Genomic DNA, 23109 nt, shown 5'->3' on the forward strand with positions numbered 1-23109 from the left:
TGCCTCAGGGCCCTTGCATTTTCTTTTTCCTCTGCTTACAATACTTGCCCAGATATTAACATACCTGCCTTCTACTGTCTTCTGGGTTTCTGTTTCAGTGTAAGCTAATCAGAGATAGCATCCTTGACAGCCCTATATAATACTATAGCCAGAAGTCCCTAACTTTTCTATTGTTTCCTATTTCCTTCACCCTGCTATAATTTTCTGGATCACATATGTTGCCTTTAACATTTTCCATATTATTTATTTTCCCACTGTATGTAAAGCCCAAGGACCTTTCACTGCTATATCCCAAGTACCTAAAATAAATCTGGCATGTGGTAAGTGTACAATAAATATTTGTTGAATTAATGAATGGAGAATAATGAATGCATGATGAATGGCTTCTCTGGGAGAAATACCTTGAAGGGGGGCAAGAGCAGAAAGAGGAATATCAGATGGGAGACTCTTCAAGTCGAGTGTTGATAGAGTCTTGGACTAGGCTAGAGCCAACAGAAATGAAAATTAGTCGTTTGGTTTGAGATACATTTTTGGAAGGAGGATGAACAGAATATGCAGGTGGACTGGAATATGGAAGAGAGGGGCTGTGGTAAATAGCCTCCAAAATGGCCCCAATAGTCCTTGCCTTTTGGCATTTTTGCCTTTTTGTGGTCCCCTCCCACACTGAACAATGCAGATCTGGGTAATCAGTATATATTGCAGAAGTGATTGTGTGTGACTTCCATGGTGAGGCCGTAAATGGCATGGACACTTCTGCCCTGCTCTCTTGGACAGCTTATTTTGGGAGAGGCCAGCCGCCATGTCATGAAGACACTCAAGAAGCCCTGTGAAGAGGAAGCAAGGCCTGCCAACAACAGTCAGCACCAGCTTTCCAGCCAAGGGATTGAGCCATCTCACAGTGGATCCTCCAGCCCCCACCAAGCCTTCATATGACCAAACCAATACCAACATGTAACTGTGACCTCATGTGAGTCCCCAAGCCAGAATATCCATCTCCTGTCTCAGAAATGATGAGAAATAATAAATATATGTGCTCACACATATTACCATCTAATTTTCTACATTATATGTTTATTTCCCCACTGTATATAAGATTCAAGGACTGTTTTTTTTTCACTGCTATATTCCAAGAACCTAGAACAAATCTGGCATATGGTAAGTATACAATAAATATCTGTTGAATTAATTAATGGGAAAAAATAAATGAATGATGAATGGCTGCTCTGGAAAAAAATACCTTGAAGAGTGGCAGGAGTGGAAAGAGGAGGATCAGATGGGAGGCTAACAGCCAGCACCACCTTGCCAGCCAAGTGACTGAGCCATCTTGCAGTGGATCCTCCAGCCCCCATCAAGCCCCAACTAAGCCACTAAGTTTCATGGTAATTTCTTACACTGCAATAAATAACTAATACTGGACCAGTGAGAAAAGGAGTCAAGAATAATCTCAGCTTTCTACCTTTAATAACTTAATGGATAGTGGTGCTATTAATCAAGTCAGGAAAGAGAAAGGACAATAATTACACCTATAGTATTACCCAAAGTCATGATAAATTATTTTCCATATGCTCTTGCTAAAATTTATGTAGTCATTCAACTCATTTTATTGAGTATCTACCATGAAACCGGCAATATGGAAGAACCTTCTGATATAGAACTGAATATAATTTAGTCACTTCCCTCAAGTAATAAGTCTGGAGAATCAAGAATCTGAAAAATGTTTGTAGCTTTTGTTCAAAATTTTCTCTCAGCCATTTAAAGGGAAAATTATGAAGATTGTATAGTGGTGAGAGACTGGGATAGCAGTCCACAAAAACTTAGGAAGCCCTTCCATAGCACAGAGTCAATGCTGAGGAACAACTGCCAAGCCAGGGGCTACATTTTCCAACCCACCCTTGCATCTAGGTGTGGCCACATGGTGCATTTGGACAATGGGTGATTAACTAGTATGAGAATAAGAACAGAAGTAATGTGTGTTTCTTCTAGGCTGAGGATATCAGAAAACAGACATATCATCTCTACACTGCTTATTTCTCTTTCTACAGATTCAGTACAGGTAATCATGTGGCTCTAGGCAATGACAGAGTCACAAGAGGGAAGGAAACTGAGTCCCCATCCCATTTGGTAGACAATAGTCTTTGCCCACCAGGGACATCCTCATTGGACTATTGTGTGAGTGAGAAATAACATTCTATTGTTTTTAAGGCAATAAAAATTGCCTACATTTCAGGTTTATTTATTACAACCACCCACATTTTCTTAAGCAGTAGCAAAAGAAACATAAACAATAGTTTAATGCCAAATCAAAAATGTCAAATGCAAAATTATTTTATGCTATTACAGTATAAAATTATGTCCACTTTGGGGCAAGGACTTAGAAAAATGCAGAAATAAACATGTAAAGTTATTAAGTAGGAACGATTATAGATACATTTTTATCTTATTACATTTCAGTTATTTTTGAAAAGGTAATATACATTCTGTTTAAGAAGGTTAAAGTGAATAATTACACTTGAATAAAGTTTCAACCTGAAATACTTTAGTTATAATTGGAGAATTAACAGAAGATTAAATTCTAGATATCTGGAAATTTTACCTATGTGAGATCTGCTCGTTAACCCATCAATACCAGAGAGAAGAGATATTGCTGGACATGGTCCTATCATCTGGGGGATAAGTACTGGAGGAGATGTGAAAGAGAGGTTGATGGGGCTTCTGAGGTAAGACATGGAAAATCGTGAAGATATTTGTGTCCCTTATGGACACTCACCAAATGGTGACCTAGGCAGAGAAGGATTTTAACAACAGGATGACCAGTTCTGTGGATGTCAATGAGTGGCTTTCCCCCAGCCATTCCTGTCATTGTCCAATGGGCTCATGAGCCAAGTGGCTGTTATGGTTTAGATGTTTGTCTCCTCCAAATCTCATATTGAAATGTAATCCTCAGTGTTAGCGGTGGGGCCCAGTGAGAGATGTTTGGATCATGGGGACGAGTCCCTCATGAATGGTTTAGCACCATGCCCTTGATGATAAATGTGTTCTCGCTCTGCGTTTACATGAGATCTGCTTGTTTAAAAGTATGTGGCACCTTCTCTTTTGTTCTCTTGCTCCCACTCTTGCTGTGTGATATGCCTGCTCCCACTTTGTCATCCGCCATGTGTAAAAGCTCCTGAGGCCTCACCAGAAGCCAAGGAGATGCGGGCACCAGGCTTGTACAGCCTTCAGAACCATGAGCTAAGGAAACTTCTTTTCTTTGTAAATTACCCAGCCTCAGGTATTTCTTTATAGCAATGCAAGAATGCTGTAATACCATGGCCGTGATGGCAGGGATGAAGGCTATGCATGGGCTCAACAACATGGACATTCCCTCACCAAGGCTGACCTGGCTATGGCCACTGCAGAGTGCCTACTCTACCAGCAGCAGGGACCAACACTGAGTCTCCTTATGGTACCATTCCCCAAATGATCAGCCAGCTACCTGGTGGTAGATTGGTTAATTTGGGCCACTTCCATCACGGAAGATGCAGCACTTTGTACTTACTAGAATAGACACAAAGAAGAGGAGATATGAAGACAGATGCAAAGATTGGAGTGATGCAGCCACACCCGGGAAGCCAAGGAATGTATTCTGCTGCCAGAAGCTGGAAGAGGCAGGGAGCAGATTCTCCCTAGAGCATCTACAGAGTGTGGCCATGCCGATACCTTGATTTTGACTTCTGGCCTCCAGAACTGTGAGAGAATAAATTTCTGTGATTTTAAACCACCAAATATGTGGTAATTTGTTATGGGAGTCCTAGGAAATGAATACAAAGTTTGTAATCTAATACGAAGTTTGTATTAGCTTCACAAGGCTGCTATAACAAATTGCCATAAACTTGGTGGCTAAAAGCAATTAAAATTTATTCCCTAACAGTTCTGGAGGCCAGAAGTTCAAAATCAAGGTGTCACTGGGGGTCTGCCTCATCAAAAGGCTCTAGGGGAGGATCCTCCCTTGCTTCTTCCAGTTTCTGTTGCCTCCACATATTTCCGAGCTTGTGTTCACATCACTCCAATCTCTGCCTCTGTTTTCACGTCACTTTCTTCTCTGCATGTCTATGTCTTCTCTTCTGTTCACCCTCTCTCTACCAATTAGCCCAGGATAAATGCCATCAGAAAAGGTATGGCTTTCAAGATCTAGTCATTGATAAAAAGAAATATAACTTTTGGAAGCCCTTTTGTATAAAGAAAAAGCACTCAACTTGAAGTTAAAAGGCATAGGTATGAGTCTTGACTCTACCCCCTGACGTAGGATCAATCATTTAACTTCTCTGAGGCTCTGCGTCTTTATTTGAAAAGCCAAGGAAGAAGAGTGTTGTTAAAATCCACCGAAGATCAGATTCTATAAACAAAAACCCTTTGTTAAATTAACCATGACACAAATTATTCTATTGTCTTCCCCGAATCCCACAACCCCCTCCAACATTTAAAATTCATCTTTAGATAGCAGATTATCCCTTAAAGTACCATTTTACTCTCTGAAAAAGTCCTAGAAATACTACCCTCTGTCAATGCAGCAGACCGCTACCTTGCAAGGAAAAGATGGTCTACTTACATAATTATCCTTAGTTATGTTTACAGCATTGAAGCAGGCAATATCTGACTTTCATTCCTGAGTGAAATCCAGACCACAGCCCAGGGAGGACCAAGCCATGGCATTCTGTTGCTCCCCGCTGAACATCCCACACCATAGGGTCTGGCTTTGGCTGGAAGAAGGGCAACCTCACCCAGTCCTCCAGAAGGTGCACACACCCAAGCGGATGCTACTGCCATTAAGGGGCATTTCCTTCAACTCCCACGTGGAAAAGGGGGCAAAGTGGACCCTAGTCCACTGTCACTCACACACACGTACAGATCCCAGGGTTCACACAGATACAGATCCCAGGGTCCACATCTATCACATATATGAACATTATCACACAGACCCCTGCAGACACATCTGTGAGGCATATGCATTCCCAAACACACAGACAGACTCATGATAAATTTGTTCCTACCCAGCCGTGACTTCTAAATGCTTGGGGAAACCAAGACATAGTAGAAAGGGGTGTGCAATTATCATTTCCCATGATGCCGTTACTTAAGAACTCTTTGTGTCCGTCCTTCTAATGGCACCAATGCCTCCCATCAAGCCTTAAACCTCACCTAAATTATGTCATTGGGCTTTTTCATCCATAAATGAGCATACCAGGTGCCAAGGGAATCAATATGCCCTTTCACATGCCTTAGACCAGTGTCCAAAGAAAGATAAAATGTTATTCTATAAAAGCTTTCTCCCAGCATTTCTATTCCTTTACATTTTGTGCCATATACAACTATGGTTTTTTAATGATCTTATTTCTGACAGCTGTTTTTCTTCAGAACATCAACAGCTTCTTTCCTAAATTAGTTTTAGTATGAGTTCCATTTCTAATTAGCTCTAATTAAAGTCCTAGAGAGCAGCGAGGTAATATTTAAACCCTCAGGCTAAAATTTCGGAGTAGGTGCAGAATGTTGACTATAAATGAGTTTTTCCTGTGACATAACACGCATGAAAGCAGGATTTCTTTCATGTGTGAAATGTCTTAAATCAGACTTACCCTTTGTGATTCTCTTTTAGCTTTAAATGTCATTTAAGAAAAAAAAAGAAAAGAAAATTAAGCATGGCATTCCCCAATATCCTCTGCTCACTGTGTTATAATCCCTATCACTCCCCAAGTGAATTGGAGAGAGTGAAGACACAATGAACAGAAACTTCCCTGATGCTTCACAGAGGAAGTGTTCTCCAGGACCACACAGCCTCCACCATGTCCATCTACGAAGGGCTGTGGCAAGCCATATACACAAAGATGCCTGTTTCCTGTCTTCTCGGTTAAAAACAAAAACAAAACACTGGAAGGAACCCCAAAGCCAAGCTGCCGTGGGTTGCAGAGTGCCAGCCGTGAAGTAGTGTTGTCCATGGGTAAACAGGAGATGGATAAGGGCAATTTCAAGAAATAACAAACTCGAGGCATGAATGTGGTTATCCAAACATCAAGGGACTCCTTCATTTGCATTTGGATAATTGTGCAGTTATATGATTTGTTACATGGAGACCAGATGGAAGTAAGAGAGCTCATCCTCAACTTCCTGTACCTCTGGAAGTCTTTACACACATGCTGGAGAGATAGATGAGAGTTCATTAGCATCAAACCACCATGGATTTCATAATCAATTCCTAATATCTGAATAAGTGCAGAAAAGTCACAGGCATCTAGAAGTGTGGCCCAAGTCCTGTTCTTCAATCGGCCCACCCATTTCTCAAGATTTCATTGAGAAGATCAAGAAATCTAATCTTCCTTGGATGCAAAATGGAGGTGGTGAAAATTGGAAGTACGTCCTTCCTGGTAATGAGGCAATTTCAGTACATAGGAAGTGCTCTGAAATCTTTAAGGTATACAGTCTGACTCACTAGAACAAGAAAGGGCCCCACTTGTTGCCATTTTATGAGGTGACCACCCCAGCTGGATAAGAACTACAAGTGTCCATTGGGTCTACCTGGGTGTGGGTCAAGAAAGCAGAGTTGAGTGCCCTGAGGTAAGCTGAGATTTTGGTTTTCAATGGGAAAGAATGTAAGAATTGACTTTGCCACCTACTGCCTGGGTGACTTTGCACAAGATCCCAAATCCCTATGTATCTCGATTTTGTTATCTAAAAGATCACATGATGGAGGATGTAAGCAAGTAACACAGCCAAGACCCAGTTTACAGTGTCTAGTACCTAACAGACTCTTGACACGTTTCACTTGCCCTTGAGTCAATCTTTCCATGTCACTGAATATTCTTCCACAACACGATTTTAATGGATATAGTCGTCCATTGTTTAAATGTACCATTATTGACCAATGTAAAAATGTTCTTTTACCTCAAATTTTTATATGTAAAACAAAAACATGTTTGAGGACTAAACCCACACTGTAGTATAAATTAAACTGGATGTAGGCCAGGCATGGTGAGTCACACCTATAGTCCCAGCACTTTGGGAAACCAAGACAGGAGAATGGCTTGAAGCCAGGAGCTCAAGAGCAGCCTGGGCAATACAGCAAGACCTCATCTCTACAAAAAAATAAGAAAAATTAGCTGGCCACGGTGGCGTGCACCTGTAGTCCCAGCTTCTTGGGAGGCTGAGGTGGGAGGATCCACGGAGCCCAGGAGTTTAAGGCTGCAGTGAGCTTGGATAACGACTGCACTCCAGCCTGGATGACAGAACAAGAACCTGTTTCAAAAAAGAAAAAAGAAGAAAAAAACCTAAAAACTAAAAACTGGATGTAGTTTGCTAATAACTAAACAGCAAATTAATTGTAACATGCTTACATATCAACGATGTCTTTCTTCTTTGATCATAAACCTGCTCACTAAGAAGCTGCTGAAGTCCATGGTAATGACAGGTACATGTCTGCATCCTTGTCCTGACCTGCATCTTCTTTGATTGTCCCCATCTGTGTCTTCGACTGGCACTGCCGAACCGGCTTGCTACCTGATCAATGTTGTACTGAACCGGACTGCTAACTGATCAATGTTGTTGAGCTCACTGCACAAAGCTGTTCTTACAAGGTAGATTTCTGCCTGGAATAGTCATACTTACACTGTTTATATTCCTTACTCCTGACCCATCCAACGCAGCACAAGTTCTATTTATTGCCATAGAAACATAGGTCATTTGGAAACACCTCCTTCATTTCTATGGAATGTTCAAACATTTGACATTTTGGACTCTGTTCTAGCCTCTTGTTAAATATATCCAGAAAAGAGACAAAGCTTTATGGGGGGGGCTATATGCACACATATGCTATAGAATAAGCTATCTAAATGCTTAGAAATACTTTCCATCTGGCACCGCACCTTAATAGATAGACAGAAATTAAGTATGTGTATATCTATCTGTATAGATACGTATAAATATATATCCCCAAAACAAAAACTCATTCTCTTACTTATACATAGGTAGAATATAGGTGAATATACATATACATTTATAGGTAGAACAAAAAAACCCCTCAGCCTCTTTAGGGCCATGTGTTTTCTCTGAGTAATTGTCACAATTAATTAAAATACATGTGTATGCCTTTTTAGATAACTTCCATCAGACCAGTTTCTGTCTGGTTGGAAAATAATAACTGCCTATTTGCTAAGTGCCCCTGCCCCCATACTATGTTCCAGTGAACTAAAGACCTCTGGTAATCATAGATTTACAACTCAGCAAGATTAAACAATTTATTGTTATTTATGACACCCAAGCTGGATCTTCTGTATTATATTCCACATTAGCATCTATCACTTTACATTTGGGAGATCCTGTCCAAAAAATGATTATGCCTCCTAACCAAACATTCAGCAGGGCTGCAGGAACAGGCCCCCTGAACAAACATCCTGCCAAAGTACTTTAAAGCACTGTGAGCTCCCACAGCTGTGCATTTTCAGACGACTCAGCAGATTAGCGTGGAGTCTCTTAGCCTCTGCTTGGTCTGTTCCTTTCAGTGATCTCTCACATGGCCCAGTCCATTCGGTTTGAAAATCCTCATGAAATGAGCAGATTATGATCTGGCTTCAGTAGAGGGCCATGGGGTGGGCATGGAGGGGAGAGGGTTTGCTCTTAACACAGCCTGAGCCTCAGAAAGGTTTCAGATGGAAAAGCATGGCACTGACTCAGCTCATGCTTAACAGGAAATAATGCACAGACCACACCAAAAAAGCCCTTTATGTTGTGTGAAAGTCTATGCCGGAGCAGCTGCTGCCACCTCATGTACTGTGATAGAGTGTGCATGTGTGTGTTTGTGTGTGCATGAGTGTGAGTATGCACACAAATGTGTGCTGGGAGGGGGAGGAGATCACACCTTCCACAGTCGCCACCTCAGCCTTAGCTAGCAGCATGGAGAAATGCCAAAAGTCAAGAGGAAGCTGCACCAAAGCAACTGTGATCACCACATCAGCAGGCGCTTTCTGGTTAGTAAAGCTACTGGGACTGAAAAACACACACGATCTCGTCCTTCTTTTATTTTAATCAGAGCAAAATATTTTTATAATAATTGTGTTATATGAATAAATAATTCATAATGCTGTAACCCATTATCACATTCAATCCTCCCAACAACCCTAGAAGATATGTAGACAAGTATTATTACTTTCCCTATTTTTATAAATGAGGAAATAAACCCCAGGAGGCTAGGCGACTTCCCCACGGTCATAGAAGTTGCAAACAGTAGTATCATGATTCAAATCCAAAACTTCTCCTTTTGTCTTTATCATTTTAATTTTGAAGGTAATGCATATGCATGTATGATCTTTTAAATCCAGAGATGTATATGGAATAGATAGGAAAAGGGACTCTCCTTCCCCATTATACACCCCCTCCACCCAAGCTATATACACTGTTGACTAGAGTATGTCCTTTCAATCCTATTTTCTATGCCTACATTATATACAGAAAAGCAGGATTACGTTACACACAATATTCCAGTCATTGCTGTTTTTCACCAACAAGCTATCATTCACATCTTTTTCATACTACATATAAATTTATATCCTTTATTTTAGTGGTGTATATAGTGCAGTTGTGTCATAAATTATGTACCTGTTCTCTGTTGAACATATAGATTTTTTCTGAGTTTTTCCTTAGCAAAATGCTGCAGTGAGTACCCTTGTACACAGATGTTTGTACATTTGTTCTAGAAAAATCTACAGTAAAGATTCTTAGATTAAGAGATTCCCAGGTTATTAGAAAACTACTCTATTAATTTAGATATATACTTCCAAATTGCCTGACCAAAAAGTTATGTCAATTTAACTTCTATGAACAGTATACAAACATGACAATTTTCCATCACCTACACCAACTCTGGGTAATTTCATCTTTTTTACAAGTTGATGGGTTGTTTTAATTTATATTTCTCTGGTTATTAATAAGGTTGGCCACCTGTTCATGTGTTATTATTGATGATATTTGTATTGAATTGTTTGAATTTTCTTGATTTCAAAAAACGTTTTACATGTCATAGATATTAAATATTTGTTGTAAAACTCTCCTTCCAGTATTGTGTATGTGTTTGGTCAAGTAGAATAAACTCTCGTCCTCTGATTTCAGATTCCTTTCTCTTTCCATTAGAAATCCCTAAATGTAAAACTACATATTGATAGCTAAAAACCAGGATGTTTACTAGAGAAAAAGAATACAAAGGCAATAATTAAATATTATATTTATACAAAATACCTACTAGTACAAACTTAAAAAGAGAAAGTAAAAGTCAAATGCTTCTACGACTTCAGACTAAGAAAAAGAACTTTTGAGGTTGAATGTTCCTGAAATTTCTCTTTTCATACAACTACGGACATGACTTCAAAAGTTGATGTGACTAAAAATGTAAGATATGAAAGATATTTGAAGACTCAGAGAAGGTGGATTTTCATTTTAACAAGTCACATATATATTCTAGATATCCTCTTATTCGTAACTAAGAGAGTCAAATCAGATGAAAGAATCTAAAAATTTCCCTTTGACTGTGTTAAGTAGAAGTAGTAGAGGCATATTGGCCAAATCTTGAGTGTTTGCAAATTGACTCTTAAGGCTATAGGCTGGCACAGGTCATTGAAGCCCTAGCTTTTTATCTTTAATTTTAAAATCCCCAAACAATTTATACTAATTTTTCTTGTCCATTATTTCCAAATAATCTTGTTTAAATGTTATTACAGTGCCTGCTCATGTTACTGTTGTCTAACAGAAGGGTATCCGGGGCCTTAAAACTGAGAGGGTTAGGATTAATGATTCCAATACCTATGCTTGGACATCTCCAAAAGTGGGTTCCAACTTCTTGTCCTCAAGTCTGTATAGAAACTAGCAAACTTCCAGAGTTCACAAAAGGCTCAAAGAGAACAGATGTTTTATAGAAAATTCTTAGAGCAAGTTTCACGCATAATGTTGCTGTTGTGTGTCTGCCTTTTCAATAAACATCACTATGCTTTATCACAAGATTTAATAAAGCAGCTTAGTTAAAAATGCCATCTGGGTCTCTGGACACATTAAACAAGGCTTAAAATAACCACCCCAGCAACTGGGAGGACCCAGCTGTTCTCATAATCTGTCCCACTCCTTTTACTTCCCCATAAAAAGAGTGAATGAAGACCACAGACTAAAAGCATCCAGAAGGAACTGACACAAACAGGGAGATAGATGGAGCCAAGGGCTCCTGTAAGTTTGCTATTGCTCACATAATAGATTTGCTAATTCCACAACCTGCGGATGGTGATTAAGAACGGGAAGCAGAAAGAGGGAAAAGAGAATCATAGAAGGGCTCATTCAAGTTTTCTAATGTATCACAAACCTGTCCTCCCTAATGTCTGGATCATAGCAGCCCATTCCATTCACCTATTCTGTAGTGAACTCCAATAGAAAATACAAAGCCATCACCACCCAGTTCTTTCTCCCTTCTAGAGATGAGATATTAGCCACCCAATCCCAGATTCTCGGATCCATTCCAGGAAAGAAGCCCTAGGTATTGAAGCACAGCTTTCCCTCCCTCCCTTCTTTCTTCCACCCCAAGATTTGTTCCCCAGATAGTTCTAGTAAATGCAAAACCAAGTATATTCTCATTCTTTAGAGCAACCAGCTTTTCATGGCCAACTGGAATCAAATACAACCTGCACAAACATCTATCTGGAGGACACTCCCAAGGCTCCTACTGAGCCAGCCTTCTGCATACCACTGCATTTCAGCTTCCTAGTTCACAAGACACTGAGACATTCTTGAATTCTGCAAGGTGCACTGTGTGTTAATATCTTTGCTGCTCATCATGTGGCCAATAAAGGGCATGACTAGTCAACAAATAAATTTTCTCTTGGCTAAAACTTGCAACAAAACTGTAAGCTGTTTACCAAGGGGCCCACTACAGGTTATATTCAATATATACAGTCAAATCATAACTATCTGAGATATATTCAGTTGACCATACACCTTTATATTTCAGTAAAAGGTCTTTACATTTCCCAGTGCTATCGATGTTACAAAGTGCTTTCATATGCAGTGCTTCATCTGATTTGCAGGATAATTAAATGATCCTGTCATACCTGATTTTTAGATGAGGAAACAAGTGGTTTCTGGGTATTTCAAGAGGTTAACGCATCTGCCCTCCAACTTGTATGTGAAAACCAAAAACAAAATTCCAAGGCCCCTCAACCATCTGAATGGACTTTGACTCTTTTGGTCAATATATGGCAGAGCTAGGAAAAGAAGATGAGTCTTCCAGCTGCTGATACAGGGTTTTTTCTGCCATACTCCATTACCTCCAAGGCTAAAGTCAAAAGAGGGTGTGGTTATCACATGAAAAAATCTGGTTTGGATTTCCCAAATGTGTATGTAGTATTTGGTGATTTACCTTAATTTAACCTACAGTTCTTTTGGGTTGTAACAGTCTGACTCCATTTTTGAAAACAAAACAAAATCGATTTTAAATGCTGAATTATAGATCTTTGCTGTCCAGTATGGTAGCTACTAATCACTTACGGTTATTTGCATTTCTATTTTAATTAATTAAAATTCAGTAAAATGCAAAATTCAGTTCTTCAGTTGCTCTAGCCACATTTCAAGTGTTACAGTAGTCACATATGGCTAGTGGCTGGGACAATGCAGATTATAGAACAGTTCCATCATCAAAGAAACTTCTATTGAACAGTGCTATTATATAATGTCATCTCCAGAGAAAGAAGACTTTAGAAAAAGTCAGAAACGGCCGGGCGCAGTGGCTCACACGTGTAATCCCAGCACTTTGGGAGGCCAAGGCAGGCAGATCCCTTGAGGTCAGGAGTTCAAGATCAGCCTGGCCCACATGGTGAAACCCCGTCTCTAGTAAAAATACAAAAAATTAGCTAGGTGTGGTGGTGCATGCCTGTAACCCCAGCTACTCAGGAGGCTGAGTTGGCAGAATCACTGGAACCCAGGAGGCAGAAGTTGTAGTGAGCCAAGATTGTGCCACTGCACTCTAGCCTGGGTGACAGAGCAAGACTCCATCTCAAAAAAAAAAAAAAAAAAGAAAAAGAAAAAGTCAGAAACCTCTTGAGGCAGGCATAGTGCTGTCATCTGTCCAATATTGAAGATGATTTAAGAATAAGAAAGAAGAAGAGAACAAAGAAGAGAAAAAGAAGTTGCCTTAGGTGTACCTACCCAGAAAAGGACAAAGGCATTCTTGTAGTCATTGTGTTGTATTTTAGCTCTTAAACTTTTTAAGAGATTAGAATAATTTGACACATAGAAGATCTAAACCACTGAAGAGGCTCTGAAGCAGATAAAAGTAGAAAGAAAATAAAAAACTAATTAGTTACAAACTAAGCTTAACCACAATTCGTTTAAACGATACTATTTACTCTTCACATGATTGGTTTTTCTTTTGCTTTATAGTAAGACATAGTTTATATCTTTAAAGGGGAATTAAAATATTTCTGGGAATTTTTAAAAGTAAGTTCACACAGCCACATAAAAACTACAGAAACAGATAAAACCTATCTTCTCATTTATTCCCTAATCCATTCAAATTAAATCTAAAAATCCAAGCAGCCACAGTGATATTCAAAAAAGCAAAAGTGAGACAAAACAAAATTCATTTGTCACCTGTGGAGGTAGTTAGCTCACCTAATCTTCACTCCAAACACCAGTAATTTTTAAAAGACAGAAATAAACATGTTCTGCCTTCCCGGAAGGAACTATGTTTCAGGGTAGCCAAATAACCCAGTTGTGAAGAAAATGGTCTGCTTATAGAAAAATGCCAGCTAAAACATGTAGATAGAATTAGAGAATTAGAAATTCACCATTTTGAAACCCCTAATGAAATAATCAACTCAAGCAAGGATCATTAATAAATGCTAAAACAATCAAGTAACTATTGATACAGAATATAACTGAATATACACATGGTACAAAGTTCACGTCACAGACTACTGGCTTGACCCAAGGGGGAATATAGCAGAGGAGATAGGCAGTGATCACCCTAACCTTGCGATCATCTCACCATCACTAATGATGGGATGTGAATACACATTATTGCCTATGAAATAGTCTTTAAAAAAAGAAGTTGAACCTGAATCTAACTAAACCTTGCAATGGGCTGAACATGTATGTCTTCCCAAAATTAATATGTTGACATCCTAACCCCAAAGGTGCTGGTATTAAAAGGTGGGGCCTTTAGGGGGTCATTAGATCATAAGGACAGAGGCTTCATGATTGGAATTAGTGCCCTTATAAAAGAGGCCCCAGAGGGCTAGCTAGTCTCTCCCACTATGTGAGGGCCCAGCAGGAAGGCCAATCTATGAACCAGAAAGTTGGTCCTAACCAGATATCAAAACCACATGCTCCTTGATCTTAAACTTGCTAGCCTCTAGAACTGTGAGAAATAAATTTCTGTTCTTTATAAGTCATCCAGTTTTTGGTATTTTGTTATAGCAGGCCTAAAAGCCTTTAGAACTAACTTCCAGTTAACCAGGAAAAAACAGAGTGAAAAGTTAAATGACACCATAAAAAGCAACCAGAAAATTCCAGAAGGGGAAATATTCTACAGGACAACTGACTAGTTTTTCAACAAGTCAATTTCACTAAATAAATACATAAACAAAGAGTATGGGTATTTTCCAGGTTAAAAAAGTCTTGAGCTAAATAATCAAATGCAATGTGTGTCCCTTGATTAGAAGAAACTAATTTGAACAAACCAGCCACAAAAGATATTGCAGGGAGACCAAGCTGGAAGGATCACTTGAGGCCAGGAGTTTGAGACCAGCCTGGGCAACGTAGTAAGACCTCCATCTCTACAAAAACAATAAATTAGCTGGGCATGGTGGTGTGCACCTCTAGTCGTAGCTACTCAGGAAGCTGAGGCAGGAAGATCACTTGAGCCCAGGAGTTTGAGGCTGCAATGAGCTATGATTGTTTCACTGCACTTCAGGCTGTGTGAAAGAGCAAGACTTTGTCTCAAAAAATAAAAGGACATTTCATAATAATTGAGGAAATCTGAATGTGGACTGGGTAATAAATGATATAAAAAAGCCATTTTTTATTTTGTTTGAAAAGATGATTTTGTAACTATACAGGAAAATGTTCTTATTTTTTTAGAAATCTGTAGTAAAGAATTTAGGGGTAAAATATCATTTTCTTTAATATACTTTCAAACACAAGCAAAAAATAGTCATGACACAAATATAGCAAAATGTTTACAATCTATGTTCTATGCTTGCCTGTGAGTGCCATTAATCTCATCTCTCTGCTTTTCTGAAAGTTTGAAAATTTCAAAGTTTTATAATAAATTTTTTTACATCCCATAATTTTATAATAATTTTTTTAAAGTTTGAAGCAAATCAACAACTATAGCTTCAAAAATATCCTGACCCACAATAAACATTGAACAGGGTATATTTCTCCCATTTCCTAAAAAAGTTGGCCCAGGAAGGAGTATGAGAGCTGCCATAGCTCTCCCAAGGCTCATTATTCTCCATCACTCCATGGGAAATCCCAAAATAAATTTTTTAAAAAGTTGTTTAAATTTATAATGTTTTTGATTCTATAATAATTTTATAATACAATAATTGTAAAATGTTTTTTATTTTATAATTTATAAAAATTTTTATACATGTTTATGTTTGAAATGTCTATTTCAAACTTTATGAGATATTAAAATATAAGTAATATAGTTCATCATTTTAGAAATGCCATGCTTTTCTTCTCCAGCAATTACATAATCAAAGAGTAACTGTAGTTTTTCCTAGAACATTGCTTTGTAGGCTGGGCATGGTGGTTCATGACACTTTAGGAGGCCAAGGCAGGCAGATCTCTTGAGATCAGGAGTTTGAGACTAGACTGAGCAACACAGAGAAACCCTATGAGTAGTACAAACACAAAAATCAGCTGTGCGTAGTGGCGTGCACCTATAGCCCCAGCTACTCAGGAGGCTGAGGTGGGAAGATCACCTGAATCTGGGGAGGTCAAGGCTACAGTGAGCCAAGACTGTACCATTGCACTCCAGCCTGGGCAACAAAGTGAGACCCTGTCTCAAAAAAAATGAAATTTAATTTAAAAAAAGAAAATTGCTTTGTAAAATTAACTTTTTCAATCAAAACCAAGATTTTTCAGATATAGAGAATGCAGCCCACTGGTCAGATTTGTCAGTTCAAAGAGAATAAATTCTAGTTTCCTATTTTTCTAGCCTGCTTATGATTATCCAATAGGATATCAAAAAAGACCAAAGCCTTTGGGATCCATGTTCAGTATTCCTGAGTCTAACTCAGGATGCCAAATCAGGAGACAAGCACATTCTCATCAATTTTCAATCATTCGAGACCAATTTTGCTTATAATTATCCAGTTCTTTTAGACCACCTTTCTCCTGAAGCCAGCCTTATGGCTATTCACTTCACTTTAGCATAAGCCCCCAAGAAGGTGAACAAAATAAGGAAACGATTGGTTAAAGTTGGCGTTTGAAATTCTGAAACATGTCCACCATTCCCTTCACCCATGCCCGCCCTTCTTAGAAGTAGTACTTTCAGATTATTTAAGAGTCGATGCTTCTATGTGGATTTTGTCATCTGTCCTTTATAACAGCTAGTAGGTTTAATTTGACTCTATTTTCAGCATATATTGACCTATGCTAATTATCTGTTAAAATAAATTCCACTCTTAGAGTTAATAAAGTGTGTTTGTCATGGAAGACCCATTGAAGTAAGAAGCTGAGGAGCCCTTATGGTAAAGTGGGACAAGAAATAATAAGATATAATAATTTTCCCATGCAAATCAACAACCGTAGCTTCAAAAGTATCTTGACCCACAACAAGTATTGGACAGGCCATGTTTCTCTCACTCCCTAAAAAATTGGCTCGGGAAGGAGTATGAGAGCTCCCATAGCTCTCCCAAGGCTCATTATTCTCCATCACTCCACAGGAACAGCCTGTCAGAGAAGAGTGAAAGACCATTTGTCAACCTCTCTTCAACTCCCTGATTCTAGCCAAACTTCATCAATCTCAAGTGAGAAGCCAGAGAGAAATCAAACCCCATATATCCAGCATCATTGTCTACTGGAGTCAAAAATCACATTTCCACTACCCACCCCAACACCACTGGCCCTATTTCTCCCAATTGCTTTTTATTGTGTTTTTTAAAAAATCCTTTCCCCATCCCTGCAACACCAAGAAGGAGGAATTATAGTAGATAAATATGAAGCATGGGGATCCTTTAAAAATGTTTTTAATAATAAATGAGAAAATGAGAAGGAGAGGGTTGGGAAGGAAGGAGGGAATTCAAATGCCAGGGAATTGTTCAGTTTCGCTTTTAAAGGTGTTAACACTCATTTATACATCTGCAAGACACACCCCTTAAAGAAAAGTTCTATGAGTGTGGGTCTGGTTGCATGAATAAGGATAAAATTACTTTTTTAGACGATGTTTCCCACATATCATTCAGAGACCCCTGAAGTTAGGTATCCCTCTTGTAGATGTCCTTGAGATGCTGCTGGACCTGGGAAAGAGGAAACTGGGATACGGGTCTATGCCAAAAGGTGCTTCTAGTTATAGGACAGAGAGGAAAGGGGCAGAGGGAGAAAAACCCGAGGTCTGAGAATCTGGATTGCAGAAGACTACCGAGGTCGTGGGAGAAGGGAGAGAAAACAAGGATGAAAAGAGAAAGGGGAAGAGGCATGAAATGTTGTCAAATGTCAAAAGGCATTTGGAGAGAAGTTGGGAATTGCATTAAGAAAACCACTGCAAATCTCATTTCAGACCATTTAGAGATATGCCCCCTGGGAACTGCGAGCTCAGGCTGTTTAGCATCAAACAAATGGATCCACTCCATCCCTACTCTAATTAAATAAATCATTCAATAATTCCACTGGGTTAAAGAACCAAAATATTAAAAACCTTCAGGGCTTACTCTTGCCAAATATGTCAGGGATCGTGTGTGTGTGTGTATGCGTGTGTTCTGAGACACCACTACTGTTAAATAGGCAGAGCTAAGACTTAGGGGACTGGCAGATTATTGCAAAAAGGGCACGGGGCAGATGGACTATGTTGTGAGCCTGGGAAAGAAGTTTGTGTGGGGACTGTGGGCAGTGAACGTGTTGGGAACAATGTGGAAAACTGGGAGCTGCCTTGGAATCTACAGGGCCGGGTAAGAGAATGTCCGAAAGAAAAATGAGCAGGTGCGGGATGTGTGCAGAGTCGGAGAAGAGTCCAGGGCGCCCGGAGTGGCTCCAGGAACGACGGACACCCCTCAAGGTTTTGGGGGCGGTGGGTACTAATAGAACCCAGTGTCTGGGGTGCGCCAGGGAGGCTGCGAGCACGGCGGGAGTGGGGCGCTGGAGGGTGAGGACGCGGGAGTGAGGAAGAAAAGCCGGGGCCGGGCAGGGGCCTCCCAGCTGGGCCCGGAGGCAGCAGGGGGACAAGGGCTAGGAGAGGGCATGGCGGCGGCGCGGCAGGAAGCGAGGGGCATCCAGACACTCACCCCATTGGCCGCGGCCATCTGCACCACGATCTCGATGGCTGTCCTGCTAAAGTACCTGCCGTCGCTGCCCACCACCGTGGTGCAGCCCCGACGGTCGCGCAGGTCGATGGACGACAGCACGCTCTGGATGAAGTTGGGCAGGTAGTTGCGCTGGCCCTCGAAGAGGCCGGTAGGTCGCCGCAGACCCCCGCCGCCGGCCGGCCGCTGGTCCTCGTAGGGCGCGGTGGGCACTGTCAGCACCGGGATGGGGCTCCCCTCCGTGGCGCCTCCTGGCCGGTCCTGCTGCGGCTCCCGGGGCCGGAGGGAATCTGCAGCCTGCCGGGGGCCTCCGCCAGCCTGGCCGCGCGCCGGGACTCTGCCTCGGGCCCGGGCCCCCTCTCCGGCAGGTCGACGCCCTGCGCCCTGCGCCCGCCCGCCTGGGGACCGCCCGCCCCTCCTCTCCGCGCGGCCGCTCACTGACTCCCTCGGCGGAGATTGCTTCTGCCTTCCTGTAAAGTTTTCTCCCGCCCACGTTCTCCGCTGCCAGACCGCCCGAGGTGCCCTCAGTTTCTCCCCAAGTTGGACTCACTTTCGGGGTGTCCCAAAAGCCTGATTCCAGGGCCTGCTAGCCCGACCCCGGTGACGCCTGCACCCGCGCCTGGCCCCAGCCTTCACGCGCGATCGCCGCCCTCTGGGGCACACCCTCCGCCAGAAAACAGCCGGCGGGCGGCGAGACTTTGGGCAGAGTCCGGGTTCCTCTCCGGCGCCAGGCCCGTCCCCCTGTCTCCCTGGGAGTGCGCAGCCTACACGCACCAGTTTCTCTTTAGAACAAGCACGGGGAGGGATTTGGGAGGGGGCTGAAACCTTTTGCCATCAGCGAACAGCCTCAGCCAAAAATAACCCTGGAAAGGCGAGCTAAGAATGGTTATCTCCTGCCAGCGCTGAAATCGGAGGCTGGGCGCTGCGTGTGGGGTGTGTGTGTGTGTGTGTGTGTGTGTGTGTGTATCCTCCCACCCCGACCATTTGTTGAAGGGAATCACCACTGTCAGACTTCAATCCAACAGGACCCACTCGAGCCATCCACACTTTCCCCAGCCTCCTCCAAAACAGCACACTTTCCAGTATGGACAATTCTTTTTTTTTTTTTTTTTCACTTGTTTGTTTGTTGTGGTGGTTGCAACAGCAGCAACACAGACGACACATATTTCCCTATTCTTCTCGCCCTTCTCACCCTCCCTACCCAGCTCCTGCCTTAAAAACAGGCTTGGCCTACACTGTATCTGTCCACACTGTCTGAACTCTTCCCTGAATTAATCGTTTTCAATAGGAGGGGGCTAAATCCCTTATTAATGCCCTACCAGGAGTGAATGAATAAAGCCAAGTTAAAGGGGAACTGGGTACCACATACTGTGCTAGGTTCCTTTGCATGTGTCCTTTCATTCTGCTGAAGCTAAAGATGTTCTGCCTCCTCTCCATAAAACGCACCCAAACTCCAAAACCAGGAAATTCTCCATAGAAAATAGGAGTGAAGAGAGAAAAGACTAAAAGGATAAACCCCAAAGCAGGAAGAAAGTTTTGTCTCCCATTTCGCTCAAGGAATTTTTGGATCCACCAAAGCTACTGTCCTGAAAGATCCTGCTGCTTCTCCTTCCCCAAATATTGTCCACTTCCTGAGAATAAGGCTGACTTGCCGCAGGCTTATAAAGTGTTTGGTCACAGTAAGACAACTGTGAGTAATAACACACATTGTATACTGTTTTGCAATTGATAAAAGGCTTTGCATCTGTTTTTTCTTTGGAGGCTGAAGAAAAGAAGAATGATATTCACGCAGTTCCCATTTTACAGATGAAAACAAGAGGACTTTTTCTGTGAAGTCAGGAAAGTGGTTACAATGGTACTTTCCGCCTGTCCGAATTATGTATTGCCCCTCCCCTTTCTATTAATAACATTGAAGTGTGATGGGACAACCACTGAAACTGTCAGTTGAAACCTGCTGGGACTTTTTAGCCATTCTCTTCAACATAAAGAATGGGTGTTCTTGGAGGGGATGAGAGGAATGGGGAAATGTTGTCAAAGAGTACAATGTTTTAGTTGAGACAGGAAGAATACATTTTGTTGAGATCTACAGCACAGCATGGTGACTGTAGTTAACAATGAAGTATTGTGTATTTCAAAATTGCTAAGACAATAAATTTCAAATGTTCTCACCACAAAAAAGATAGGTTTTGAGGTGATGAATCTATTAATTCTCTGGATTTAATTATTCCACAATGTATACATATAACATCACATTATACCTCCGTAAATACATACAATTTTAATTTGTCAATTAACATTTTTTTAAAAGAATAGTGTGGCCAGTTGGGGAGGTAGTTTTTTTTTTTTTCCTCTAGTCTCTACTCAGTCTCCAAGATCCCATTCCCCATAAAGTTCCTGTCACCCAGGTGGAGTGCAGTGGCACAATCATGGCTCACTGCCCCCTCTCCCTCTTGGGCTCAAGTGATCCTCCCGCCTACAGGTACATGCCACCACGCCCAGCTAATTTTTGTAGTTTTTGTAGACATGGGGTTTCACCATGTTGCCTAGGCTGGTCTCGAACTCCTCAGCTCAATCAATCTGCCCACTTTAGCCTCCCACAGTGCTGGGATTACAGGTGGGGGCCACCAAGCCTAACCCATAAAGTTCCTAACTTTTTATCTCCCTGGGAGTGCACAGCCTACACACACCAGTTTCTCTTTAGAACATACTTAAGAGTCTTGGCTTAGCATCCAACACACAGAACTTTAACACTTCTACGGATCTGTGCACCTGTCTATGGTGTGGGTTTTTTTTTTTTTTTTTTTTTTTTGAGACGGAGTCTTGCTCTTTCACCCAGGCTGGAGTGCAGTGGCCCGATCTCAGCTCACTGCAAGCTCCGCCTCCTGGGTTCACGCCATTCTCCTGCCTCAGCCTCCTGAGTAGCTGGGACTACAGGCGCCCGCCACCACGCCCGGCTAATTTTTTCTATTTTTAGTAGAGACGGGGTTTCACCGTGTTAGCTAGGATGGTCTCGATCTCCTGACCTCGTGATCCGCCCGCCTCGGCCTCCCAAAGTACTGGGATTACAGGCGTGAGCCACCGCACCCGGCCGGTGTGGGGTTTTTAAGATCTCTTTCTAATGACACTTTATTTTGCAAAGCAGGACAGTTTCATTCCCAGAAGAGCAGGTATGGTAAATCCTTTGTTCCAGTAACGAAGACAATGATCCAAACCCTAAGCCTCAGAGAAGCCCAGAAACCCTCCAGGCCTCCATCTCTCTGCTCCTAGCACCTGCCTCTCTCTTGACATCAACATCATTCTCCCCTCTCACAGCCCAGCTCCTTCCACAGACCCAGGGATTAGGCACCAGCACCTCAGACTAGATTTTAGAGAATTATCATTCAAGAGGCAATCCTCTTCCCTTGGTTCCAATTTCAAGGTTCTCAAAGACTGGAACAGGGCTAGTTTGAGGCAATGTGCCCCATCGCATAGCCAGAAAGAACCTTACAGTGAAAAGGAGAACAATTCTTCCAAAGTAAGGGGGTGCTGATCCCCAGAGGGAGGACAGATGGGCAACCAAACAGTAACCGGGCCACCACATGCTTCACACTCACTGATCAAGGATTTCTAAAACCACTTTTCTTTTCTCTGAATTTATATAGGACTTTGTATCACTCATAAAGGAATGTCTTATAGGCTGATAACACCTTTCTATTCATGCTTATACTTAACATTTAGGCTAGGATAATTTCCTAACCTCAGTGTCCTCACTATAAGATGGGAATTATTATAATCCCTACCTCATAAATTGTTGGGAGGATTAAAATACTTAGTAAAGTGCCTGACTAATAGAAAGGCATTCAATAAATGTTAGCTATTCATGGTGTCATCATCATTATATTTACCATTATTACTAATCTCCTGTATTGCAAGAATTACAGTTTATATTTTTGTAGACCATCACTGTAGCTAAAGGGTCTTTGGGCCATAGGTGATATTCCATAAAGGTTGGTTAAATTGATCTGTGGTTTTTGACTATGGAAACTCAGAACTCCCTCAAAATGTACAAAACAGATTTACCTGCTAAATAAATCTCTTCAAAGCTGACCCCAGGTTTGATTGAATTAATTCCAATGAATTTGTCACAATGATGGAGAAAGGAAACTTAGAGGGCCCCACAGTGGTTTGCTGGTAAAATGAGAAGTTTGGATTAGATCAATGTTTCCCAAAATATTTTCCTCAGAATGTTAATGCCCCTCGAATCCTGCACAAAGCAAGAGTTTCATGACCAAGTAGCTTTTAAAACTCCTGTACACTCTACTCCCATTCTTCACAATGCACACTTTCATATTAAAAGTTCTGAGAGGTCCTCAACAGAAGACATCACTTAACTTTTTTTTTTTTTTTAAGACAGATTCTCACTCTGTCACCCAGGCTGGAGTACAGTGGCCACCACTCCTGGCCTAAACATTTTTTAACCTGGTGCTTCCCAATCTAAACTCACAGGGACCAGTTTTCTTAATGAAAGAGAATCAGACTAGCTTGTAACCATAGCTGGTGACACTCCCCTGCCCCATTCCTTGTATGTCCTCAGTGGACTAGGTCA

At 41.4% G+C, this 23109-nt stretch overlaps 1 protein-coding gene across 1 annotated transcript in view; it reads right to left on the reverse strand.

The window, feature by feature from the left end:
* The window catches only part of LOC134808793 (phosphoglucomutase-like protein 5), an 86966-nt gene that overhangs the window by 53770 nt on the left and 10087 nt on the right, over positions 1 to 23109 (reverse strand). The window contains exon 2 of the mRNA XM_063797574.1: positions 18507 to 18944. Within this exon, the coding sequence (XP_063653644.1) occupies positions 18507 to 18944 (438 nt within the window). The remainder of the gene's footprint in view (positions 1 to 18506; positions 18945 to 23109) is intronic.

The sequence above is a fragment of the Pan troglodytes genome, chromosome 18 (assembly GCF_028858775.2).
Source record: "Pan troglodytes isolate AG18354 chromosome 18, NHGRI_mPanTro3-v2.0_pri, whole genome shotgun sequence".
In the NCBI taxonomy this organism is placed as follows: domain Eukaryota; kingdom Metazoa; phylum Chordata; class Mammalia; order Primates; family Hominidae; genus Pan; species Pan troglodytes.